Source organism: Hemiscyllium ocellatum, chromosome 16, assembly GCF_020745735.1.
Source record: "Hemiscyllium ocellatum isolate sHemOce1 chromosome 16, sHemOce1.pat.X.cur, whole genome shotgun sequence".
In the NCBI taxonomy this organism is placed as follows: Eukaryota; Metazoa; Chordata; class Chondrichthyes; order Orectolobiformes; family Hemiscylliidae; genus Hemiscyllium; species Hemiscyllium ocellatum.
Genome location: NC_083416.1, coordinates 72,974,854 through 72,999,839, shown reverse-complemented (window position 1 = coordinate 72,999,839; position 24,986 = coordinate 72,974,854). Strand labels below are relative to the sequence as shown.

At 41.5% G+C, this 24,986-nt stretch overlaps 1 protein-coding gene across 1 annotated transcript in view; it reads left to right on the top strand.

Moving 5' to 3' along the window:
- LOC132823277 (glutamate receptor 1-like) overlaps positions 1-5,494 on the top strand; it is a 204,792-nt gene extending 199,298 nt beyond the window's left edge. The window contains exons 15-16 of the mRNA XM_060836930.1: positions 1,505-1,639; positions 5,330-5,494. Of these exons, the coding sequence (XP_060692913.1) occupies positions 1,505-1,639; positions 5,330-5,494 (300 nt within the window). The remainder of the gene's footprint in view (positions 1-1,504; positions 1,640-5,329) is intronic.
- Positions 5,495-24,986: the final 19,492 nt, after the last annotated feature.

Genomic DNA, 24,986 nt, shown 5'->3' with positions numbered 1-24,986 from the left:
AACTTTAAGAAAGGGAAAGGGCATACACTGGACGATTTATGTCTACCTGCTAAGTTTGGACCCTCCACGGTACTGCACAGAGGGTGGTTGTTCACCCTCTCTCCATGGGTGGCACGGTGGTTTAGTGGTTAGCACTGCTGCCTCACATCGCCAGGGGCCCAGGTTCGATTCCCACCTTGGGCAACTGTCTGTGTGGAGTTTGCGCATTCTCCCCGTGTCTGTGCGGGTTTCCTCCGGGTGCTCCAGTATCCTCCCACAGTCCAAAGATGTGTAGGTCAGGTGAATTGTCCATCATATTGTCCATAGTATTATCCATCATTCAGGAAAATGGGTCTGGGTGGGTTGCTCTTCCGAGATTTGGTGCGGACTTGTTGGGCCGAAGAGCCTGTTTCCACACTGTATGGAATCTAATCTATCCACTGTTGAGTTTTCACAAATCCTAGGGCTGTCGGCCACTCATAATCCTGAATCTCCACAGACGTTTTGAGGAGCCAACACATTGTCAGTAACCAGTGAGCTGCCCAGTTTGATGACTTGGCTTTTTTTGTCATTTTAATTAATTTTCCAGGAGGTACAGTGTCCAGAAAGGCTCTGATTAGGATTTAATGTGTGTCCATTGGTTTAAGTGCCCCATTCAGGTTGATCTTTAAAGCTCACTTGGACTTGTCCACCCTCAGGCGCCTTCTCCAGGTGTAAGAGTACAGATCAAAAATATGCACATTAATTGGTGTTAACAATTAAATGAAACAGGCAGTTGTGTGACTCTGAGCTATTTTACTGTATAAAATATTTTACCCCTCACGTAGATGTCAGTCAGTGCTCTGTGCAGTTTGGTGGACCTCGTCTTCACTTGCGTTCATTGATTCTTTTTTCTATACAATGAATTGATTTTTTTTAACAAACTGAGTAGTGGGCTTTGCAGCCCCTGCACTCAGTACCCTCACACTCAGTTCTCTGCAGCATTCCCCTCCCACCCGCCCCCCCCCCCCCCCCCACTGCCCTAAGTCTCCCATATCCAACTCCTGAAGACTCTACTTAGAACACTGCAGTCCCCACACTCAGACCTCAGCAGTACCCCACATTCAGCCCACTTCAGTCCACATACTCAATACAAAGTGACACTTCTTGGGAATATTTGTGTTAAATTTCCCCAATATTTCAGAATGTGCCCATAGTAAAATCAGTGAGACCAGTGGCCATCAGAAAGCAAGTTAGTGATTGATACTTGAGTGTGCTGAATTTGTATTGTTGATGAACTGTACAGCATTGGCTCGAGTTTGGCTTTCTGCCATCGTGTAAAACAGGTCAATCTCTTTGGCTTCTCTTTCCAGTTTTATCGCCATTTCCTGTATGGCCCAACTCTTTCCCTACTGCAGGCTCACTGTCACCTGGTTCACATTGTGACTCAAAGCCAAGTTCAACCCATGACTCAATTTATGATCAGCTTCCAAACTTTGTAATGAATCTGTTCTGAGTACATTTGTCCTTTCCTTCATTCATTCAGGACAAGACAAGTGCGCTGAGTCTCAGCAACGTAGCAGGGGTTTTCTACATCCTGATTGGTGGACTTGGATTGGCAATGCTCGTGGCGCTAGTGGAATTTTGTTACAAATCAAGAACCGAAGCAACACGAATGAAGGTGATAAATCATTGCTGGGCTTGTCAGAGATTTATTAGCTCCATGAGTTAATTTATTTAAATGTATAAAACACTTTGGCTTGGATTTCCCACTTGCCAGCCGGTCATTTCTCTGGAGTAAATGGGAATTGTATATGGGCACACTGTGGAATCCCCATTAAAGCAGATTCCAAAGGAAAAGCCCAGGAAATTGAAGATTCCACTCGTCAAATACATTACACCTGGAACCCTTCGAAAGCCTCCTGTTAAATCAGAGACTTCAAGAAGTTCCAACGAATGTTTTTGGCCGGCATGGTGGCTCAGTGATTAGCACTGCTAGCTCACAGCACCAGGGACCTGGGTTCAATTCCCACCTCAGGCGACTGTCTGTGTGGAATTTGCGTGTTCTCCCTGTGTCTGCGTGGGTTCCCTCTGGGTGCTCCTGTTTTCCTCCCACAATCCAAAGATGTGCAGGTTAGGTGAATTGGCCATGCTAAATTGCCCGTAGTGTTAGGTGCATAAGTAAGAGGTAAATGTAGGGTAGGAGAATGGGTCTGGATGGGTGACACTTTGGAGGGTCAATGTAGACTTGTTGGGCTGAAGGGCCTGTTTCCATACTGTAGGGAATCTATTTGAAACGAAGTAGTGTTGCTCGGGGAATATTAGACAACTAAATATGTTCTAACTCCTGAGTAGCTATTAAACTAACCCCATAGTTAACCAAAACACCCCTAACAATAGCTCACATAAAGGCAAGTATTGCGGATGCAGTCAGTCTGTAACAAACACACAGAATGCTGGACAGACGTAGCATATGTACAGAAAGAAACATTTTGAGTCCAGTGTTACTCTTTCTCAGAACCTCTTCCCTACTTTGCCTACACCCCCAGACTCTGATCAGACTTATCCCGAAACTAACCACTCCAGTCCAGGGTAACTGCATTCATCACTCATCCATCCACCCTGAACCCCCACAAGCCAATAGCTCTTCACTCACCCTGAATCTGACCCTCCTTCATTCAGTCCATCCTGACACCCCTTCCCCTGCCACCAGAGTAGACACAGGACGAAAGTGGGTACTACAGATGCTGGAGATCGGAGTCAAGATTAGAGTGGTGCTGGAAGAGCACAGCACGTCAGGCAGCATCCAAAGAGCAGGAAAATCGATGTTTCAGGCAAAAGCCCTTCATCAGGAATGAGGGCTTTTCTGATGAAGGGCTTTTGCCTGCAACATCGATTTTCCTGCTCCTCAGATGCTGCCTGACCTGCCAGAGTAGACACCCTTAGCCCCCACTTTGGATCTGACCCCCCCCTCTCAAAGCCTGACTACCCCTTCACCACTCTGGTGCCCTCTCCTGCTTCACCCACTCCAGATCCAACCTAGCGCATAACTTCGCCCCTTTTGGAACTGGCCACCCTTCACCTGCTGTGGTACAAACAGACATGACAAGGGTTTATGACGTAGTGAACAAGGGGTGAGGTGGGGATGACTTAATGAGGGAATAGGATGAGAGGGGAAACAAAGAGGTGCGACAGAGAGGAATGAAGGCTGTGACTGGTGGAAGGATGATCTGAGGAAGGAATAGGGATGGAGAGTGCTTGAGACAAGAGGATGAGAAAAGGAATGGGAGCACATGAGTAGGAATACAGGAGTGAAGGACAGAGTGGAGGTGAATGTGAAGTTTAGGACAAGGAATATGGGTATTGGTGGATATTGGGCAGATGGGCATCTGAAGGAGGGAGTATGTCAGTTACTGCCATATTGTCCCTGCTAGCTTTGCAGGGCATCTAGCCAGTCTCTCATTTCCAATATCAAGGCTTGGAATCATAGAATCCCTACCCATACCAACCCTTTCAAGGGCATCCCATCCAGAACCTATAACCTACACATTCCTGTACTCTATGGGCAATGTAGCATAACCAGTCCACTTAATCTGTACATCTTTGGACTGTGGGAGGAAACCAGAGCACCCAGAGGAAACCCACAAGGAGAATGTGCAAACTCCGCACAGTCACCTGAGACTGGGATTGAACCTGTGTCCCTGACACTGTGAGGCAGCAGTGTTAACCGCTGAGCCACCATTCTGCCTTGTCATTCTGGAACTCTGTGCCTGGCATTAGACCCTCTTCATGATATCAAATACCTCAACCAGCTGTAACTGGGTTCATAACTTACCCAAATTCTGCCCTCTAATAAATTGGAATTTGTCTACTAATAAGGAGCTCCAAAGTCAACTGATGTGGAATTGGAACCAACAAGCACATTGATTCAAAGCTTGCTGATAAAATGCCATTTCCATGGCAACGCAGATGGATCTAAGCTCCTCATTTAGGCTGCGCTTTGGATACAACGCAGGGTGTAAGAGATGAAGTATAGATCTAGGCACATGGCCTAAGCTCACAGGTGGCCCTTTCCCCAGAAAAAAAGATTCTATTCACTGTGAGTTTACTAAATATAATCTTTATAAAAGCTTCTGTAAAGAATAAATTACAGTGAATGTCCTCCATGTCTACAGGGAGCTCAATGACAATTAGTAAGGCTCTATCATATCATGGGGAGCAGTATTCTCAGGAGTCCAGAGTTCATCTGGTTCTGATTCTCTGCATTTGATTTATAATTGATCCTCGTTTACCAGACAGCTGTCTCCTTCTGTCACAGAAAGTGCCTAATCTTCTCCCTGGGCACTCATTCCAATTACCTCTAATTATATTTCCCTAGGTTTCATTAAATCTGGCTTTAATCTGTCTGATGCATGGGTGGATGGAGCTGTGTTTCTCATACGAAAGCATTCCAGATACTGTGGTGAATATATCATGTTCACTACTTGTGGCATGTGTTTTTGTTTTTATTAATCAGGAATTCAACCAATTCTTCCAGCAGTCTCTCTTCTGCTGTAACCTCTGGGTCCATTCACCATATATGGACTCCGCATTCAAAGAAACAAACTCATCGTCTTCAGGAGTCATCCCCTCCCCTTATCCCAGTAACTCAACCTCCAATCCCCAGAAACCTAACTGGATATTGCTCAATCCCCATCCCATTTCCAAGTTTTATTGAGTTTCATTGGAGTCGACACACAGCAGCGTTTGACTTCATATGTCAGTACAGTGTAGGATTGTATAAATAGTGTATTCAATAGATTCAGAGATTTTGAGGGGTACTGGGGGATATGTGATGCAAAGGGTTAACATTAAGCATGTAATAGAACAGTCTACTTCACCAGAGGTGTAAGATCCCATGACAAATGATAACTAGAACTACTGGGAGATGGTTCTAGATAGTTTCTAATCAAACTGTTCAGAGATGTTATTACACACCTCTAGAGTAGGTGGGCCTTGAACCCAGGATTCTTGGTCCAGAGGAGAGACACTACACTGCATATAGAAGCCTTGTGTAACATACAATCACAGAAATGCATACCATGGAAACAGACCCTTCTTATACATACTTGGAATATGATGGTCAATAAAAGGTAATGTTTGCTGACAGCCTAGCCTCCAGCAGTCTCCATCGTCCCCAACCCTGTATGTATTACAAGACAAGAATTGCAGATGGCAAAATTAGACAAAAACGCTTTATGGTCAATCGTGTGTTTTACTTTCTCATCAATTTAATGGTAATCATATAGTGTTCATACCTTCATGATAATCTTGAATTCTTAGCTATTGGTTCCATTATCTTATCCGGTATCTGCTTCCTTCTCCTTAGCAGCTTTCGATAAGTGAAGCGATGAGAGCCACGGACAGGGTCCCATCACAGGGAGGCACTGGTGAGAACGGGCGGATTGTAACCCACGATTACAGCAAGTCCATGCAAACCTTACCCCGCATGAGCCACACAAGCGGAATGAGTCTTGGCGCAACTGGGATCTCATAACCTCAGAAAGTAACACAAGCAAACCCAGGAATGGCTTAGTGAACTGAACAAACATGTTATGGGGACTTTTTAATAACAATCTTCATTTAAGGAAATCTAACAAAAAATTGTTGCAAAATATTGTAAAGCTGCAATAATTGGGAGGAGGACTCTGAGAGTAAGATCTGTATCAAACTATTCCGCGTGGGAACAGAACTGTGTCTGTTCATCTTCGGTGGACCATTTGTTTCTAGTTGGTGTTTAGTATTTCTGACAGGAATCACAATCTTGCATTAACTGCTGTGAATAACTGAGTTAGTCACAGAGAAACTTGGTCCAACCGATTGCTAATCTGCCTCCAACTCTCACAGAATTCATCAATACTCTCATGCATTTGCTCCAGCTGTAGAATATTCAATACCGAGAAACGAAGGATAGGGAGCTAATGACTAATCATAAACAAATCAGGATAAAATGCTGGAGAAAATAAACTGGGAAGTGAGGGGCGGAATGTAGTAAAATGAAGTGATGAAATGTTGGAGCTGGGAGGGAGGGATGTTAGTGATACTGTGTGGATCAACGTTTGATTTAACTCAAGGTAACAGATAATTATAAAATGTCAAGAAAATGAGTGTCCTGCCTTTGAAATATTAAACACAGCTTCTTAAGGTCATTGTTTACTTCAAGCAATTTTGCTGAATATTATTTCAAGTCACCTTAAAGAGACAAAAAGTGTTAAGTTTTTAACAACATTGCCTAATGAAGCAGTATTTCTGTCTCTGTGTAGGATTCCCCTGCTAGGTAGTTGCTATTTGCTGTTACATGCTTTGGACTGTGCATCGGCTTTTACAGCTTGTCATTGGTGGTGATGTTTGTTTCTGTGTTTCTAGAGGCTCATTTAATAGTTATCCATCTGTTAGCAGGCACAGGACCGAGAGATGGACAACAGTCTAAAAACAGATGTCATTCAAAACACTCTATGGTCTCGGTTGCACTTTGGAGTGGTTTAAAACAGTTTTATATAATTGTTTGTACAAGAACATTAAACTAAATATACATTAGAACTGCCTCTTTTGATGTCTGCAAACTGGAACAAATGCTTCATCTGACAGAGCAAAGATATGATTAGACAGTGATGTGTGTCAGCTCATCATTTGTGTCTCTCAACATATTTATGCTATTTTAATATTTTTATGTATATCTGACCAATATCTTATATACATACATACACACATACATACGATTCACTGAGACATTGTGATAAGCAGAGAAGGGTTACTAGGATGATAGCTGAAATAGAGGGATTGTCTTACAAAGGTTAGTCAGATTGGGACTGTACTCACTGGAGTTTAGAAGAATGAGAGGTGATCTCATTGAAAGATATAAGGTTCAGAAGGAGTTTGACAGGGTCTCCTCTCATGGGAGAGTCTCAGACCAGAAGGCACAGTCTCAAATTTAAGGGGCACCAATTTAAGACTGAGATGAGGAGGAATTTCTTCTTTCAGAGGGTTGTAAGTCTTTGAAACTCAGAGGTCTGTGGGGCCAGAGTTCTTCTGTATATTTAAGGCTGAGATAGATAGATACTTGATCAGTCAGGGAATCAAGGTTTGCAGGGGAAAAGGCAGGAAATTGAATGTGAAGTATGTCAGATTAGCTATGATCCTATTGAATGGTGGAGTAGGCTTAAGGTGCCGAACGGCAAAAGTGGGTACTGCAGAGTCAAGATTAGAGAATTAGGCCATTGCGCCTATCATGTCTGCTCTGCCATTCCACCATGGCTGGTATGTTTCACAATGTCATTCTCCTACCTTCTCCATATAAATCTTGATCCCCATACTAATCAACTGTTCTCTCTATTGATGCTACCAGACCTGTTGAGTCCTTTACTGGTTTTTATTTCAGATTCCAACATCTGCAATACTTCTGTTTAGTAAAGCTATCCAGTTAATCTCACAACCCCAACAGCGTGCAAATGTTTCCCCTTCAAGAATTTATGCAATTCCCTTCAGAAAGTTACTATTAAACATTCTCCTGGGATTTTCTATTTTAGGACATAACAGCTCATTACCAAACAACTGCTCCTTGTTGCTCCCTCGTTCTTTTACCAATCACTTTAACTCGATATCATCTCATTACCAATCCCTTGCTGTTCATTTTTTTTTCTATTTCATCTATCAAAATCCTGCGTGATTTGAAATACATCTTTTGAATCACCCCTTAAACTTCTTGTTATAAGGGGTAGGACCATAGTTACTTCAATCTTCACACATCTGAAGGTTTTCACCTTTAGTCTCATGTAATTAATGCTGAATTGTAACACTTTGTAAAATCTTTCTTCCTCAATTTGGCCACAAACACCAGATGACATCTGATAAATGATTTACAAAGATTTAAATATATGTCACTCTTGCTTTTATGCAGCATCATGCCTCTATTTTTAAAGCTCTTGTTAGACTGCAAAGTGAATTTTTTTGCATTTTTTTTCCTGTTAATAAGAAAGACTGTATGTACAAACATATATAACAAGAATTCAGCCCCCTCACATGGTGGCAATGAAGTGTGCATCGTCCTGCTCCTCAACTGCCCCAACTACTTCCCAAATTGACATTTCTTATTACGAAGCTACAAACTTTTAATAAGAAATCTCAAAATATTATATAAAGAATAGTAAATGACTTTAAAATGGAAACTAAATAACATTAGCAGCCCTCTATTATAGCATTCCATCTTAGCAAACATCTCCTATATATTTCCTATGATGTCCTTGACAGAAAGAAATGTAATAATAGATATTTCAGAATTCTTTAATTTTAGTGTTATTTGACTTTGAATTCTGCAGTCACCCTCAGTTAGTTTCCATTCTTCTTAAACCACAAGGGCAAATCATTGAGTCCAATGAATGTTAAACTCTTGGATAATTCATAAGCTTAGACATTTGAAACTTGACACCTAATAAATGATTTAATTTGAATCATTGAAAAACTCACCAGGAAGAAGTGAACACATTGGTTCTGCAGGATTGCACACCTTGTTATGAGTTCACAGGGCAACATTATTGTGAGCTCAATAAGCCAAATGGTAACAGGGACAGCAGTTCATGACGGAGGGCTCATCGGGACACTAATAATGAATTCCAGGGACTTGAAGTGAACAGGAGGAGCAGCAGGCAATGTGTCAATCATTGACTGGCCTTGAAAAAAACATTACAAGCTGAGAGATGGTGTAACCAGCTTGATGAGTTTTTCAGTTCTTGCATGGAGAGAAAATCTAACTGTGGGACATCAAATATGCTCTGGCTCACATACAACTACAAGCATACAGCAATGTGGTTGACTCTTCACTGAGTACTGAAATAGCCCGACAGCCCTATTAGTTGCAAAGGTAATGATTAGGGTATGGGTCCCAGACACACTGACTCTCTCTAGGGTAAAGGATGTCTCCCCCCCCCGCCACACACAGACTCTCACTGGGGTACGGGTCCTACACACACACAATGACTCTCACTGGGGTACAGCCCCACACACGCACTGACTCTCACGGGGTTCAGTCCCCCACACACACTGACTCTCACTGGGGTACGAGGTCCCACACTGACTTTCACTGGGGGACAGTGTCCCACACACACTCTCACTGGGGTATAGGGTCCCACACACACATAATGACTCTCACTGGGGTATGGGGTCCTACACACACACACTGACTCTCACTGGAGTACAATCCCACACACACACTGACTCTCACTGGGTTCGGGGCCCCACACGCAACTGACTCTCTCACTGGGGTATGGGGTCCCACACACACACACTGACTCTCACTAGGGTATGGAGTCCCACACACACGCACTGACTCTTACTGGGGTACAATCCCACACACACTCTCACTGGGGTACTGTCCCACATACACTGCCTCTCACTGGGTACAGGGTCCCACACACACACTGACTCTCACTGGGATATAGTCCCACAGATGCTGATTCACAGAGGTACAGTCCCACAGGTACTGAATGTCACCACATACAATTTCTGTGCTGATCAATCATGTGATAACTTGTCATACTTTAACAATACAGTTAATTTGCCTCAATTACTTGCTGAGGTTTTCTCTTTCTTCCACAGTGCACTGAGAAGATTGCTTTGTATAAATATTGCTATTTTTGTTCAAACCGTGTAGCTGTGTTTCATTAATGCATGGAAACCTCTGACACCCATGTGCCTTCAATCGCATTAAGTCGAGGGAATACAATCAGCACAGTCCCCGAATAATTCTGATTAGATTCAGATAATTAATCCTAAGCAACTGTTGACACAAGTTCCAGGTCAATGTTGTGACAGAAACACTTTCCTCTTCAAATATGTTTAATAGAAATCAATTTATTATTTACAAGCCCATTGGTTCTTGTAAAGCCGAATGTAAAACCAGAAATATCTGAATAAGAATCCCTTCCCTAAAGCGTAGGAGTTCTCTCTTTCTCTTTCACTCTCACACACACACACACACACACACTCTATCACAAGTACTAACTCTCCCCCTGCCATTTGCATATCTCTCTTTATCATTCTTATTCTCAAATTCATCTCCTTTTCTCTCCCTTTAAAAACACAGGTTCTCCCCTTCTTTCTTCCTCTTTTCACATTCATCCTCTCTCTCTACCTCTTTCACAATCAGCTTCACTCTCCTTCTGTCACATACACGCTCCACCCTCCCTCTGACCCCCATCCTTTTTCTCACTTTCATTCCCCTATCTCATTCTCCATCATCCTTTCTCTCTAACCTCTTACTATCCCTCTCTCATCTTTTGTCTCACTCACTGAAGACAACAGTTTAAGTCTTTTCTATGTTTAGTTGGAGAACGTGGGAATTATCTGTGGGTGGCACGGTGGTTAGCACTGCTGCCTCACAGCGCCAGAGACCCGGGTTCAATTCCCGCCTCAGGTGACTGTCTGTGTGGAGTTTGCATATTCTCCCTGTGTCTGCGTGGGTTTTCTCCAGGTGCTCTGGTTTCCTCTTCCAGTCCAAAAATGTGCAGGTTAGGTGAATTGGTCGTACTAAATTGCCCGTAGTGTTAAAGGTGCAGGGGTAAATGTAGGGAATGGGTCTGGGTGGGTTGCTCTTCGGAGGGTCTGTGTGGATTTGTTGGGCCGAAGGGCCTGTTTCCACACTGTAAGTAATCTAATCTAAGTAAGTAACATTTCTTTCCACCCAGTATTGGATGTCATATAGGTGGTCAGACAGTGCAAGAATCAAGAGAAGTGGTGATGGTGAAGAGCTGGGTGTTTTTCAGTGTTCATATGAAAACTGCCATTGTCTTGTGGATGGGTTGGGGTACATGCAGTGTGTGGGAGGGAGCCCAGGACAGACCCTCGGGGTACACAAGAGGGAATTATGTGGGAACACAATGAGAAGCCATTTCATAACTTCACATGGTCTGCAGCCAATCAAGAAAGCAGCTCACCACCACTTCCTCTTTGCAATGAGGGAAGATCAATAAATGGTGGCCCAACCAGCAACACCCATATCTCATGAATGGATTTTTATTTAAATGTAATATAGAAACATTGAAAATAGGAACAAAAATAGGCCAGGTGAATCTGTTCCACCATTCAGTAGGATGATGACTAATCATCCAGCTCTATACCCTGTTCCCAGTTTTGCCTCATACCCTTTGATCTCTTTAGCTCTACGGACTATATCTAGCTCCTTCTTGAAAACATACTTTGGTACCGACTCAACTGCTTCCTGTGGCAAGAATTCCACATCACTCTTTGGGTGAAGAAATTTCTCACCTCAGTCCTGGATGGCTTATATTATATCCTTAGGCTGTGTCCCCTGGTTCTGGACTCCCTGGTCATCGGGAACATCCTTCCTATATTTACCTTGTCTAGTCCTATTAGAATTTTATATGATTCTATGATAGACCCTCTGCCACCATGCACTCCCCCATCCCCCCACCACTCAATCCTCAAAATATCTGTGAATATATACCTAACTAATTCAACATCTCATATGTCAGTTCTGCCATCACAGGAATCTGTCTTGCAAACCCATTGTCGGACTCCCCCCACAACCAAACAATCCTTCCTCACATAAGGAAACCACGAATACATGCCATACTCCTTTTGTGGTCTGATCTAGGCCTTGTACAATTGCAACAAGACATCCCTGCTCCTGTGAATCCTCTCACTATGAAGGCCAACATACCATTTGCCTTCTTCATCACCTGCTGTGTGCTTATTTTCAGTAACTGGTATACAAGGACCATTCCCTTTCCTAACCTATCATCATTAAGGTAATAATCTGCCTTCCTGTTTCTTCTGCCATGCATTTGCTTATTCATTCAGCTTGTCCAAATCATATTGAAGCATCACTGCATTCTCTGCACCGTTCGTTCTCCCACCCAGTTTCATATCATCAGCAAACTTGGAAATATTACATTTAGTTCCCCCTCATTTAAATTATTAATGCACATTGTGAATAGCTGGGGTCCAAATATTTGTCCCTACAGTTCCCCATCAGTCACTGCCTACCACTCAGAAAAAGACATATTTGTTCTTACTCATTATTTCCTGTCTGCTAGCCTGCCCTTTATCTGTGTCAGTACACTTCCCCAATCTCATACACTCTAATCTTGCATGCAAATCTCTTCTGTGAGAGCTTGTCAAAAGCCTGCTGAAAGTCCAAGTAAACCACTTCCACTGGCTTCCCCTTATCAATTCTGCTGATTACATAATGGCTTCAATCAAGATAGTTAACAGAGGTACCAGGTGAGTACAGTCTCATGATGGACACAGTTGGAGGAGGAGGATGTGGTCAACCATGTCAAAGAGTGCAGATACATCAGGAAGAATTAGGAGAAAAATGTGAGGTCTCTCACTCCCTTCCTCTCTCTCCCAATCCTGCTCTCTCTGCCTCTCACCCACTCTTTAGAGAGGCCATGAGCTCAGTTAGTTGCACCTCTGCTTCTGTCCTAGAGCTCTGGCTTCAAATCACCTACCTGAATGGTTGACCTCAGAGGAGCTCCCCATACCTATGGTTCAAAGAAGACCTCTAGGTAATACACATCACATGCCTGGGCAGGAATTTGAAACCCCCTCCCATCAAATAAAAATCTGCTTCCTCCAAATGCTAAGATGTATTTTGAGAATACTCCCTTCATCTCAACTCTTATGAGAGGCAACAGCCTCTTTCTTCCTATTAGCCATGTAGGATTAAGAGATAATCTGACATTTTATGATTGATTTAGTTTGGTTTTAATTTCACAGTTAAAGTATGTTCATCGATCAATCCAATGTTCTATTATTCTGCTTGAGTACAGGGAATCCCTGATTTATCTATGTGTGACTTATGAACATGATCCCATACAGGGGTGTAATATTAATGATCCAACATTCAAATGTTTCCTGTACGTATGAACTGCTATTTTATATCATCCTGCACTCTGTTCTAGCTTGCATACAAATTGGCTTGTGAACAGACTCAAGAACAAAACATATTTACAACACAGGACTACCTATATAGTCAATGCAGATCTCAGTACTGTAACATCATATAAGTCTGCTTAGCTGCATTGGCTTAATCTATACTGCATCAGGAAAGCAACCAACATAATCAAAGGCTGCTCCCACCCTGATTAATCTCTTTTCCACCCTCTTCTGTTGGGCAAGACATAAAAGTTTGTGTACACATACAAACAGATTCAAGAATAGCTTTTTCTCTACTGTTATCAGAATACTGAAAGGTCCCCTTTAATGTTAATATTGATGTCTATTTCCACCTTTCCAGCAGCTGTAAACACTATATCCTGCACTCTGTTCTGTTGCCCTGATGCACTTGTATAGTATAATCTGTCTGTAAGCATGTAAGACCAACACTTTTCGCTGTACCTCAGTACACGTGACAGTCATAAATCAAATCAAATCATTTAACATAGAAATGTACTGTGGGAATGTGTATAGTCCTTGTACTGGTGCATTAGAAGTATAGCAATTGAGTAAATGTGACCTTTCTATCAGAGTTAACTTTGTGATGGTTTGTAATTGTATAATCCCTTAGAGTTTAGAACAATTCTTTGGAGGTTCGTATTTCTTGCATTATTTTTGCTTTAGTAAGTATAAAGAATTACATAAACTATTTCCAAACATTCAACATGGCAAAAACAAATCAATTAGAATGAATGCACTCGAAGGAAAAAAGCAATTGGCCAGTACTAAGTTATGTGTCTGTTTTAATGGAAACTTTGCCAACATAGACAACATTGAAGCATGAGTTCAAGGTTATCAATATTTGAGTCCTGATTACATATATTTGCCTTTTCCTCTACCAAAGAGGCAAAGAACACTGCAAACTATCCTTTTATGAATAGATTAGATTCCATTCAGCGTGGAAACAGGCCCTCTGATCCAACAAATCCAGAGCAACCCACCAAGACCCATTCCCTCCTGACTAATCCAGCTAACACTATGGGCAATTTAGCATGGCCAATTCACTTACCCTGTACATCTTTGGACTGTGGGAGGAAGCCAGAGCACCTGGAGGACACCCACACAGAGACCCTGCAAACTCCACATAGATAGTTGTCAAAGATGGGAATTGAACCTGAGTCCCTAGCACTGTACAGCAGCATTGCTAATCACTGAGCCACTGTGCCACCCAGTAAATTGACAAAAGCAAAATGTGTTGAAGAGAATAGGCCCATGGATAATTGACAATTGAAGGAATCAGTCAGGGGATAGTAAGAAGTGGTATCAGTTAATGTCCAATTCCCTTAAAAGCCAAATAAAGGTTGATCATGTGGCCTTTTAACCAATTAGCAATAGGTCTCACTAAGCCTAGACCAATCAGAATGCAACACCGTAATTGATCATGCTGTAGGTTGTGGCTGGGATGAAGTTAATATGCAACAGCTTTTGGTGAGCACTGTGTATAAGGAGTTCAAAATTGGATTATCCTTCTGTCTGATTGGAAGTAGAAGGCCCTTGTGGCATTGGAGCTAGTGCCTGAAGCAGAACCAGGAAGCAAGAGCCATCACGCACCTATAAAGTTGCTGCCTGCTTCAATGGGTATTAGTTAGTTATGAGTAGAACCTAAGGTTCCTAAAATACTACACTTAATTATCTCCTCTAAGCCTAAGGTTCTATACTACCTTCTTAAAATATTTTGAGGTGGTCTGGCTTGGTCCATAACAGGGAATAGAGTAGGGAGGTTCAGTTGAGAGTTGATAAACTATGACGCTGGAGAAAGCACAGCAGGTTAGGCAGCATCTGAAGAGAAGGAGAGTTGAGGTTTCGGGCAGGTCCTTATGGAGGGTTCCTGCCCAAAATGTCGACTCTCCTGTTCCTTAGATGCTGCCTAATCTGCTGTGCTTTTTCCAGCGCCCCACTTTATCAACACTGACTCTCCAGCATCTGCAGTCCTCACTATCTCCTAGGTTGTGGAAATGTACGTGCAATGGACTCATTCTTCACTGCATGTTCAACTCATTCTTTTGGCGTGCCCACAACATCTCAACTACAGCTTTTAAAGAGTTAGTCATGGGTTATTCTTCACAATTTTACTCAAAGCAATGTGGTGCTTTCAATTAAAGTGGGATAAACTCACATATGCTGGTGACAGGAAAAATACAAAGGAACAAGAAGATTGGCCAATCAAATATAAAACATGGTACTTCTTCAAAAATGTAGAAATGTCACATGAGTTAAAAAGCATCAAATCATTAATCAGAGGCTTACCTTTTATTTCTTATAGATAATATTAAGTTGTAGGCACAGACTTTCTGAAAGCTATATTAGTACAAGAACAAATTAACAAGCTTATCATTCAGTGAAGAGCAATGCAATTATTTCTGCTCTTTTTAATTCATAATAGTATTGCTTTCCAAGTTTCATATCAGTTTTCGAGCTTCAATTAATAAAACATCGCCATCAATTTGTCAGGCGTTTTGTTAATTGGCTGTCCATGATATTATTTGGTTATATTAACTGTTACATCTGACTGAGTTTATTAGCTCCAGTCACAGTTTAAATAGACAGGTTAGAAAGACTGGCAGTAACATTGTAGAGTGAGTAATCTACAAACCTCAGGCTAATGCCCTGAGACATGTGTTCAAATTCCACTATCAACAGTGAGAGGAATTTAAGTTTGATTAATTAGTACTTATGAAATTAACAACTAAACTCTGTAATAATGACCATGAATTAACATTCATTTTTGTTTGAAAACCATCTGATTCTCTAAAGTCCAATAAGGAAGGGAATCTGCCATCCTTGCTTGGAATGTGACCCGAGACCCACAGCAACGTGGTTGACTCTTAACTGACCTCTGAAATGACCCCTCAGTTCAGGGCAATTAGGGATCAGCAATAAGTGCTGGACTTGCTGGTAATATGTGCAACTCGTAAGAAGAGTTAAACTTGGAGGGAGTTCAAAGCCAATTCATTCAGAAAGCTCGTCATATGGTAAACAGTGGGAATTCAACTTGGGAGTGTGTGCTATCTTGAAACTGAATTACATTTACAAGTAGAATAAACTGGAGTAGAGAGTCTGATGACAGGTTTTGCACTGATAGCCATATGCAAATTAACAGGTATCTACAGACAAGAGAGTCTATTTTTACTGAATGTCTTGCTAACTGCCTGACCTACCCTGTAGGGATGCAATCTCATGCCTGTGTTTCTCTAACAGTGACATATGTAACTGGGGTTCACAGTTGGATCCTTACACCCCAATTTCCTCCCTTTTGGTTAAATTTTGATATCAATTGAAGAATCATTGAGTCACAGTGCAGGAGGTAGCAGTTCAAGGAGATAATGGCCTAAGGATGGGATAAAGATGTATGTGTTCTGAAGGTGTTAAATAAGTGTCAAGGTGATTGGTACGGTAAATGACATGTACATTTCATTACCAAAAGTACACCGAGCAACATACAACCTTTGGGTTCTCCCTAATCTTTCACACCAAGCCTTTTTCATGCTGCCTCCTGGCTCTCCTCAGTCTATTCCTGAGCTCCTTTCTAGTAAACCTGCAATCTCTAAAGCTGTGCTAGATCTTTGCTTCCTCCACCTTATGTAACCTGCCTCCTTCCTTTTGACAAGAAGCCCCTCTATTCTCGTCATCCAAGGCTCCCTAATCTTACCTTTCTTGTCTATCTCAGAGGAACAAATTTATGCATCACTCGAAACAACTGCTCCTTAAACAATTTCCACATGTCTGCCATGCCCTTTCTGTGGAACAATTGCTCCCGATCTGTACTTCACAACTCCTGTTTGATTGTGTCATAATTTCCTTTTCCCCAATTAATTATCTTCCCATGGTAACTGCTCCTTTCCCTCTCCATGGATATCATAAATGTGAAGCAGTTGTGGTCATTATCATCAAAGCGTTCTCCCACCATGAGATCTGACACCTGTCCTGGCTCATTGCTGAGAACCAAATCCAAAATGGCCTCTCCCCAGGAAACCGTCCTGAACACACTAGACAAAAATGGCTCCATCCAAACCATCTGCACTAAGGAGATTCCAGTCAATATTGGGAAAATTGAAATCACCCATAACAACAACCTTGCTACATCTGCATTTTTCCAAAATCTGCCAGCCTATGAGTTCTTCGATCTCCCTACTGCTATTAGGGAGTCTGTATAAAACCCCTAATGAAGTAGCTGCTTCCATGCTGTTCATAACTTCCACCCATACTGATTCAGTAGACAAACCTTCCTCAACTACCTTAATTTCTGTAGCTGTGATGCACTCTCTGATTAACAGCGTTGCCCCCTCCCTGTTCATTTTAAATGTTCTAAACCCTGGAACATCTAGCAATCATTCCAGCCCCTATGTTATGGCTACAACATCATAGTCCCAAGTACTGATCCATGCTCTAAGTTTGTCACTCTTATTTCTGACACTTTAGAATTAAAGCAGACACACTTGAACCCATCCTTTTGTTTCATCACATGAAAAACCTCCCTGATAGATTCACTACGTCCTGTCATGCCCCATCTACAACTGCCACCCTCTCAGATATGTAGCTCTGGTTCCCACCCCCATAAACCCTCCCGAACCACACGAGCAAATCTCCTACCCAGGACATTTGTGCCCCTCAAGTACAATAATTTCTGTATTAATGTCAGTACATTGTCAAAACTAATGCAACCAGCTGGCCAGAGAGAGATTGAGAGATTTTTTTTAACAGTAAACCCAAGCTTCCTATAAGCAACAAGATACAAATTTTAAAAAAACAATCAATTCTGTATAAACAGATAAACTTTTAACTAATGAAAGCATGAATTCTACAGGAATTGTGGCTTCAGGTGACCATTAACTTCCAGGGTTACAGATACAGTGACAAACAGTTCCACCTCCATCATTTCTGGATTCTCCTCAGAGAGATATCAATTCCCGGACCAGGAATATAGCTATGGATCCTGTTCACTGATTTCAACAGATTAAGACTTCTCGCAAACAAGTAAGGCTGATGAACTCATAGCATATGTCGGAACATGGGACTGGGATATATTAATAATACAGGAACTTGGCTGAGGGAAGGACAGGACTGGCAACACAATGTTTTGGGCTTTAGCTACTATAGGAATAATAGGAGGAAAAACATTACTACTAGAATTAGAGAGGATATTTTTGAGAGATTGTCTAGTGAAAATATATGAGTTGAAAACAGAAATAAGAAAGGGATGATCACCTTGATGGGATTATACTCTAGGTCCCCCAATAGTCAGAGGGAAATTGAGGAGTAAATATGCAGGGACATCAGATATATGCAAGAGTAATAGGGATTTTAATTTTCCAAACATTAACTGAGACTGCCCTGGTTTTCAAGGTTTGGATGTTGGGAAATTAGTTAGACATATTCAAAAAAAAGTTTCTTTATCAATCTGTAAATGTTCCTACTAGAGAGAGAGAAAAACTTGACCTTCTCTAGAGAAATAAGGCAGGGCAAGTGACTGAAGTGTTAGTAGGGAAACCCTTTTGGACCAGTGATCATAATTCTATTAGTTTTGAAATAATTATGGAAAAGCATAGGCCTTCAATAAAAGTTAAAATTCTTAATTGGAGTAAGGCAAATTTTAATGATATGAGACAAGAACTTTCAAAGATTTATTGGAGTGGACTGTTCACAGGTAAAGGGACATCTGATAAGTGTTAGGCTGTCCCAAAATAACAAGCATTCAGAGGCATTACATTCCTGTTAGTGTGAAAGATTAGGGAAAAATGCATGAATAAAGATGTTGAAGTTCTAGTCAAGATTAAAAAGAATCATACTTTAGATTTGGACAACTGGGATAAAATGAACCTCTTGAAGAGTATAAAGAGTGTAGGAGCATTCTTATGAGGGAAATCAGGAAGGCAAAAAGGGGATATGAAATAGCCTTGGCAGATAAGGTTAAGGATAATTCAAAGAGATTCTACAAGTACATTAAGAGCAACAGAGCAACTTGAGAGAGAGTGTCAGACCCCTTAAGGATCAGCAAAGTTATCTTTGTGTTGAACCTCAGGAGATGGGAGAGATATTAAATGAATATTTCACATTAGGTTTTATTGTGGAGACAGAAATGGAGGCTAGAGAACTCAGGCAAATAAATAATGATGTTTTGAAAACAGTTCACCTTACAGAAGATGAAGTGCTGGAGGTCATAAAAAAACATAAAGGTGGATAAATCCCCAGGACCTGATCAAATGTATCACAGGGTGTTGTGGGAAATTAGTGAGGTATTTGTGGAGACCCTAACAGAAACAGATGTATCATCTACAACCACAGGTGAGGTGGCAGAGGACTGGGGAGTGGCTAATGTTGTGCCTTTATTTAAGAAAGCTGTAAGGCTTGGGAATACAGCCCTGTGAGTCTGACATTGGTAAGTAGATGTTGATTACTTGGATTTTAGAGAACATGTGGAAGATTTTGGAACAGGACGCAGGCTATGCACCTGAAGGCACTCCACAGGGTTCATTCGGCACTGGAACAGCTTGTGAAATTTGAGACAGGAGCGTCCCCAATATGCCCCAAATGTAAAACAGGTGTTGGCACTCTTACTCATTGCTAGTGGTCATGCCACAAGCTTCGTAGGTATTGGGATGTCATAGTGAGTGTCTTGGAAGAAGTTTTGGGAACTGAAGTTAAGTTGAATCCGATATCACTCCTCTTGGGTTTGCCAAATCTCCTCTCTTTGGATGTGCATGGGAAGAAGCTATTTAATATTCTTTCATTCTGTGCGAGGAAGAACATTCTAATGGGCTGGGTGTCAGAGAGTCCCTTGGGACGTTTGGGCTGGTGTACATTAGTTATGGGGGGTGAGGGGTGGCGGTGGGGGTGGGGAATGAATCCTGAACAGATGCGGGTTTGCTTACTAATGCTCCCAGTGGTGGAGAGCTTTGGTGGGAGTGTGCTGAGTGCAGTAAATTATCTGAATATAACTTAATTTACCTTGGTTTAATTTAACCTTTCCTAATTATTTATTGAACTGTAGTTTTTGTAGGTTTATTTTTCTCTCTCTCTCTTCAGTGGTTTGTGGAGTAGAGTAATAGTTTGTTTTCTGTTATTGTCATTATATTAGGGGTTGTTTTACTATTTTGTAGTGATTTATAATTTTGTAAAAAATTAAAATCTTTTTTTCTCAACAAAAATATTTATGATAAAAACAGATATTTGGATAAGCACATGAATAAGAAAGAGTTGGAGGGATATGGGCTGAACACAGGCAGGTGGGCAAAGTTAAAAATCGCACAACACCGGGTTATGATCTAACAGGATAAATCCCCAGGTCCTGATTAGGTGTACCCCAGAACTTTGTGGGAAGCTAGGAAAGTGATTGCTGGGCTTCTTGCTGAGATATTTGTATCATCGATAGTCACAGGTGAGGTGCCAGAGACTGGAGGTTGGCTAACGTGGTGCCACTGTTTATGAACGGCGGTAAGGACAAACCAGAGAATTATAGACCAGTGAGCCTGGCATCGGTGGTGGGCAAGTTGTTGGAGGGAATCCTGAGGGACAGGATGTACGTGTATTTGGAAAGGGATAGTCAACATGGCTTTGTGCATGGGAAATCATGTCCAGCAAACTTGATTGAGTTTTTTGAAGAAGTAACAAAGTGGATTGATGAGGGCAGAGTGATAGATGTGATCTATCTGGACTTCATCAAGGAATTTGACAAGGTTCCTGGGGAAGGGGTTATGCCCGAAGCGTCGAATCTCCTGTTCCTTGGATGCTGCCTGACCTGCTGCGCTTTTCCTGCAACACATTTTCAGCATTTGACAAGGTTCCCCATGGGAGACTGGTGAGCAAGGTTAGATCTCATGGAATACAGGGAGAACTCGCCATTTGGATACAGAACTGGCTCAAAGGTAGAAGACAGAGGGTGGTGTTGGAGGGTTGTTTTTCAGACTAGAGACCTGTGACCAGTGGAGTGTCACAATGATCGGTGCTGGGTCCTCTACTTTTCGTCATTTATATAATGTGGATCCCTGCATAAGAGGTTCAGTGAGTAAGTTTGTAGATGACACCAAAATTGGAGGTATAATGCAGAGCGAAGAAGGTTACCTCAAAATACAACAGGATCTTGATCAGATGGCCACTGGACTGAGAGGTGGCAGATGGAGTTTAATTTAGATAAATGTGAGGTGCTTCATTTTGGGAAAGCAAATCTTAGCAGGACTTATACACTTAATGGTAAGGTCCAAGGGAGTGTTGCTGAACAAAGTGACCTTGGAGTGCAGGTTCATAACTCCTTGAAAGTACAGTCGCAGGTAGATAGGATAGTGAAGGCGGTGTTTGGTATGCTTTCCTTTATTGGTCAGAGTATTGAGTACAGGAGATGGGAGGTCATGTTGCAGCTGTACAGGGCGTCGGTTAGGCCAGTGTTGGACGATTGTGTGCAATCCTGGTCTCCTTCCTATTGGAAAGATGTTGTAAAACTTGAAAGGGTTCAGAAAAGATTTACAAGGATGTTGCCAGGGTTGGAGGATCTGAGCTACAGGGAGAGGCTGAACAGGCTGTGGCTGTTTTCCCTGGAGTGTCGGAGGCTGAAGGGTGACTTTATAGAAGTTTACAAAATTATGAGAAGCATGAATAGGATAAATCGACAAAGTCTTTTCCCTGGGATGGGGGAGTCCAGAACTAGAGGGCATAGGTTTAGGGTAAGAGTTGCAAGATATAAAAGAGAGTTACGGGGCAACATTTTCACTCAGAGGGTGGTCCGTGTATGTAATGAGCTGCCAGAGGAAGTGGTGGAGGCTGGTACAATTGCAACATTTAAGAGGCATTTGGATGGGTATATGAATAGGAAGGGTTTGGAGGGATATGGGCCAAGTGCTGGTAGGTGGGACTAGATTGGGTTGGGATATCTGGCCGACATGGACAGATTGGGCCGAAGGATCTATTTCCATTCTGTACACCTCTATGACTCTATGATTCTATCAGATTTATTTGGAAGCACTAGCTTTCATCATCAGGTAGTTGTGGGAATAGCTTAGTTTGGGAGCACGGTAGGCGTGGACTAGTTGGACCGTAGGGTCTACAAAACCTAACAGCCCTAAATGTTAAGTCCACAAAAATGACCCTCAGCTTCCAGTCACTTCAAATCACCATTGGATTCCCATGCCAACATTTCTGTCACAAGCTACTTGCAGTATTCCAGTCATTGAACTAGAAACATTAACTCTACTTCTTCCCACAGATGCTATTGAACTTGCTGAGTTTCACCAACAATTCCTGTTTTGGTTTTGGTCCCAATACATGATTGCTCAGGTCATGTTTTAGTGATGTACTGCACCTACTTCCCAGTAAAAACTACTTCGATCCCTTTGACTTTGAACAACCATGTCACCCAGTCTCACTGTCAGTGGAATTCAGGTCCTTCATTCCTCCATGTTATCCTTATTTAGGAACGTTCCCAAAATCACAATCTTACAAACTTTATATTTTTAATACTATGTTAATTACTTTTCCAGAAGATTGTAATGTCAGTTTACCAGTGGAGGGTCAGGGAGCTCACATTCTAACTTAATGCTGCTCATTAACAATATTAGCCTTCCAGCAATATCTGAGAAAGTAATTGAATTCAAGTAACTAATATGAAACGGACATTAATATAAAATGCACATCTATAAGTACATAAGTAATGGGAGCTGAAATAGGTTATACAGCTCCTCGAGCCATCTGCATTATTAATAAGATCTTGCCCTTTAACCTTACTTTCTAACCCCAACGTTTTCCCCAATGGTTTCTAAGCATGAAGTCACTTTTTGCAATTAAATGCAACCAGAATTTATCCTAAAGAAAATATAGAATAAACAGTTTATTTTTCTCCTGTATAAATCTAAAACCAAGAATGCATAATGATTCATTTTGTCCTCTACTTCCCAAGTTGCAGTGTGATATCTGTGATTGTGTATTATCCACCATTGCCTATGAACTCCGGGTTGTAGTTTGAGCTAATTAGTTGTATGGATTCCACCAATTAGCTGTATGCATGAGGTACCTGGACTTGATTATTTTCACTTGGGAGAATGTGTGTGGAGTTAAAGTAAGTCTTCATTTGAAAGCACAGGGTGGTAGGTGAGTAGTTTTCTGTGTTCATGAGTCTCCAAAAATCAAGATTCCTTGATCTGATTTTCAGTCCAGTATCATTTTGCATTGTATTTTCCTCTTTTTCAACCTCACAGCTTTATAAATCAAATATCTGATGGAATTTAATATCCAAACCATCAATGTCTTGTGGAAGGAACAGATTTGAGACAAACATAATAATCTGCTTCATCACATCTAATCCCTGAAACTGCCTGTTGAATTCTTCTGCTAACTTCCTCGGGTATGCACAGGCATTTTCAGTATGGAACCACTTTCTTTTGTCTTTGTTTATTCTAGTATTTTCTCCAAACTGGGGATGTGTTACGGCATTTTAGTTTTAAATGAATAAAGAGTCATCAGCCACAGTCATTGCTTCTTTAATTACTTCACCATCTGTGAATGAGTTCTTGTTTTGCCAAATGATTGCAATATGAAATGATGCTTCAGTGCAGGCCTTACGTTTTGCTGCTGGTTTAGAAAAAAATATTATTCACTTTTCAAAACAGCCTTCGGCCCATCAACTTTCGATGCCCAAAAGATGCTTTTCATGACAAAGATGTCCTTGAATTTACTATCATCAATATGTGGTGTGATTCTAAATTCTCATCATTATTTATTGACATATTTTGGTGATGTATGAGGCAGCATATTTTACAAATATGATCAGAAATTCATTTTCCCATTCCACATGGAAGTTATACATTTTCCTTTTCTTTTTTAGATGGTCTAGGTTTTTAGACGATCCAAGCCTAATTGCTTCACCTTACGGCTCATGATGTTACTCTGTTGCTGATTACGCTGCATGTTGGCCCTTGGATCCGAGCACCCAAAAAATCCAGAATGGTGCTGGCTACCTTTAAGTGCGGAGGCATGTGAGTTCACCTCTGTGGTCCCGATTTGTAATTGAAGCTCCTGATTGGCTTGCAGTAGCTAGATATTGGGCATGGGACAGGGTAATCACTGTTATCTTTCTTAACCCTTCACAGATTGATTGGGTAAGCAACAAAATCAAACAAATGTACATGTCAGTAGAGGAGCAGGGCTCACTGAGTTGTTTTTGCAGACAGTCTACAAGCACATGATGTGCTGTATAGCCTCCTATGTTTTTAGCACTGCGATGTATTGACTTCATAGATCAGTTCCAAGTAATTTTCTGATTTGTTTATTTGCATTACAGCCGCAAGGCTTACTTTATCCTGAAATGATTGTCCATCTGGACGAAACTGCAACATGATGCAACCAGCTGACAAAGCCTGTTAAGAGCATGCACTTTCCTCCAGCCGTGCAGCTTCTGCAAACAGAAGTCATGCAGTGGCACAATGATTAATGTAAACACAGTGAGGGAGTGCAGGCGGACTGTGTGATCAAGAACCAGAGTACACAAAAGGAGCAAATGTGAGGTGAGAAAATGCTTGTTCACACAGCAGGCAGTTAGGGTCTGGGATAACACTGCCCAGAAGTGTAATGGAGGCAGGTTCAATTGAGGCATTTGAGAGAGCATTGTATGATTATTTGGATAGAAATAGTGTGCAAGGGTAGAGGGAAAAACTGGCAGTTGGCAACAATGCTAATTTGAAGAGCCAGTGCACATATTTGGGATGAATACCCTCTTTCTCTGCATAGACTTCTATGTCAACTGTCAGAGAATCTGCATATTCTACAATTCATGTAAAATCTCTGGAATAAAATGCATTCGCTCATGTATAATGCACATTAACATAACATAAAACAAGCAATAGTGGACATAATAGCACAAAAGGCATTGCAATAGAAGATACATAAAATTATGTGCTAAGTATTAATGTGAAATATGTCACTCCAGCGCTTTCTATTTTTATGAGAGATCAGCAGCATTTGCAATGTTTTGCTATCATATTAATGTGAAAAGAATGGTTATTTACATGAACATTAATATAAAATCTCTGCAATATGTAAACACAAATACAGAT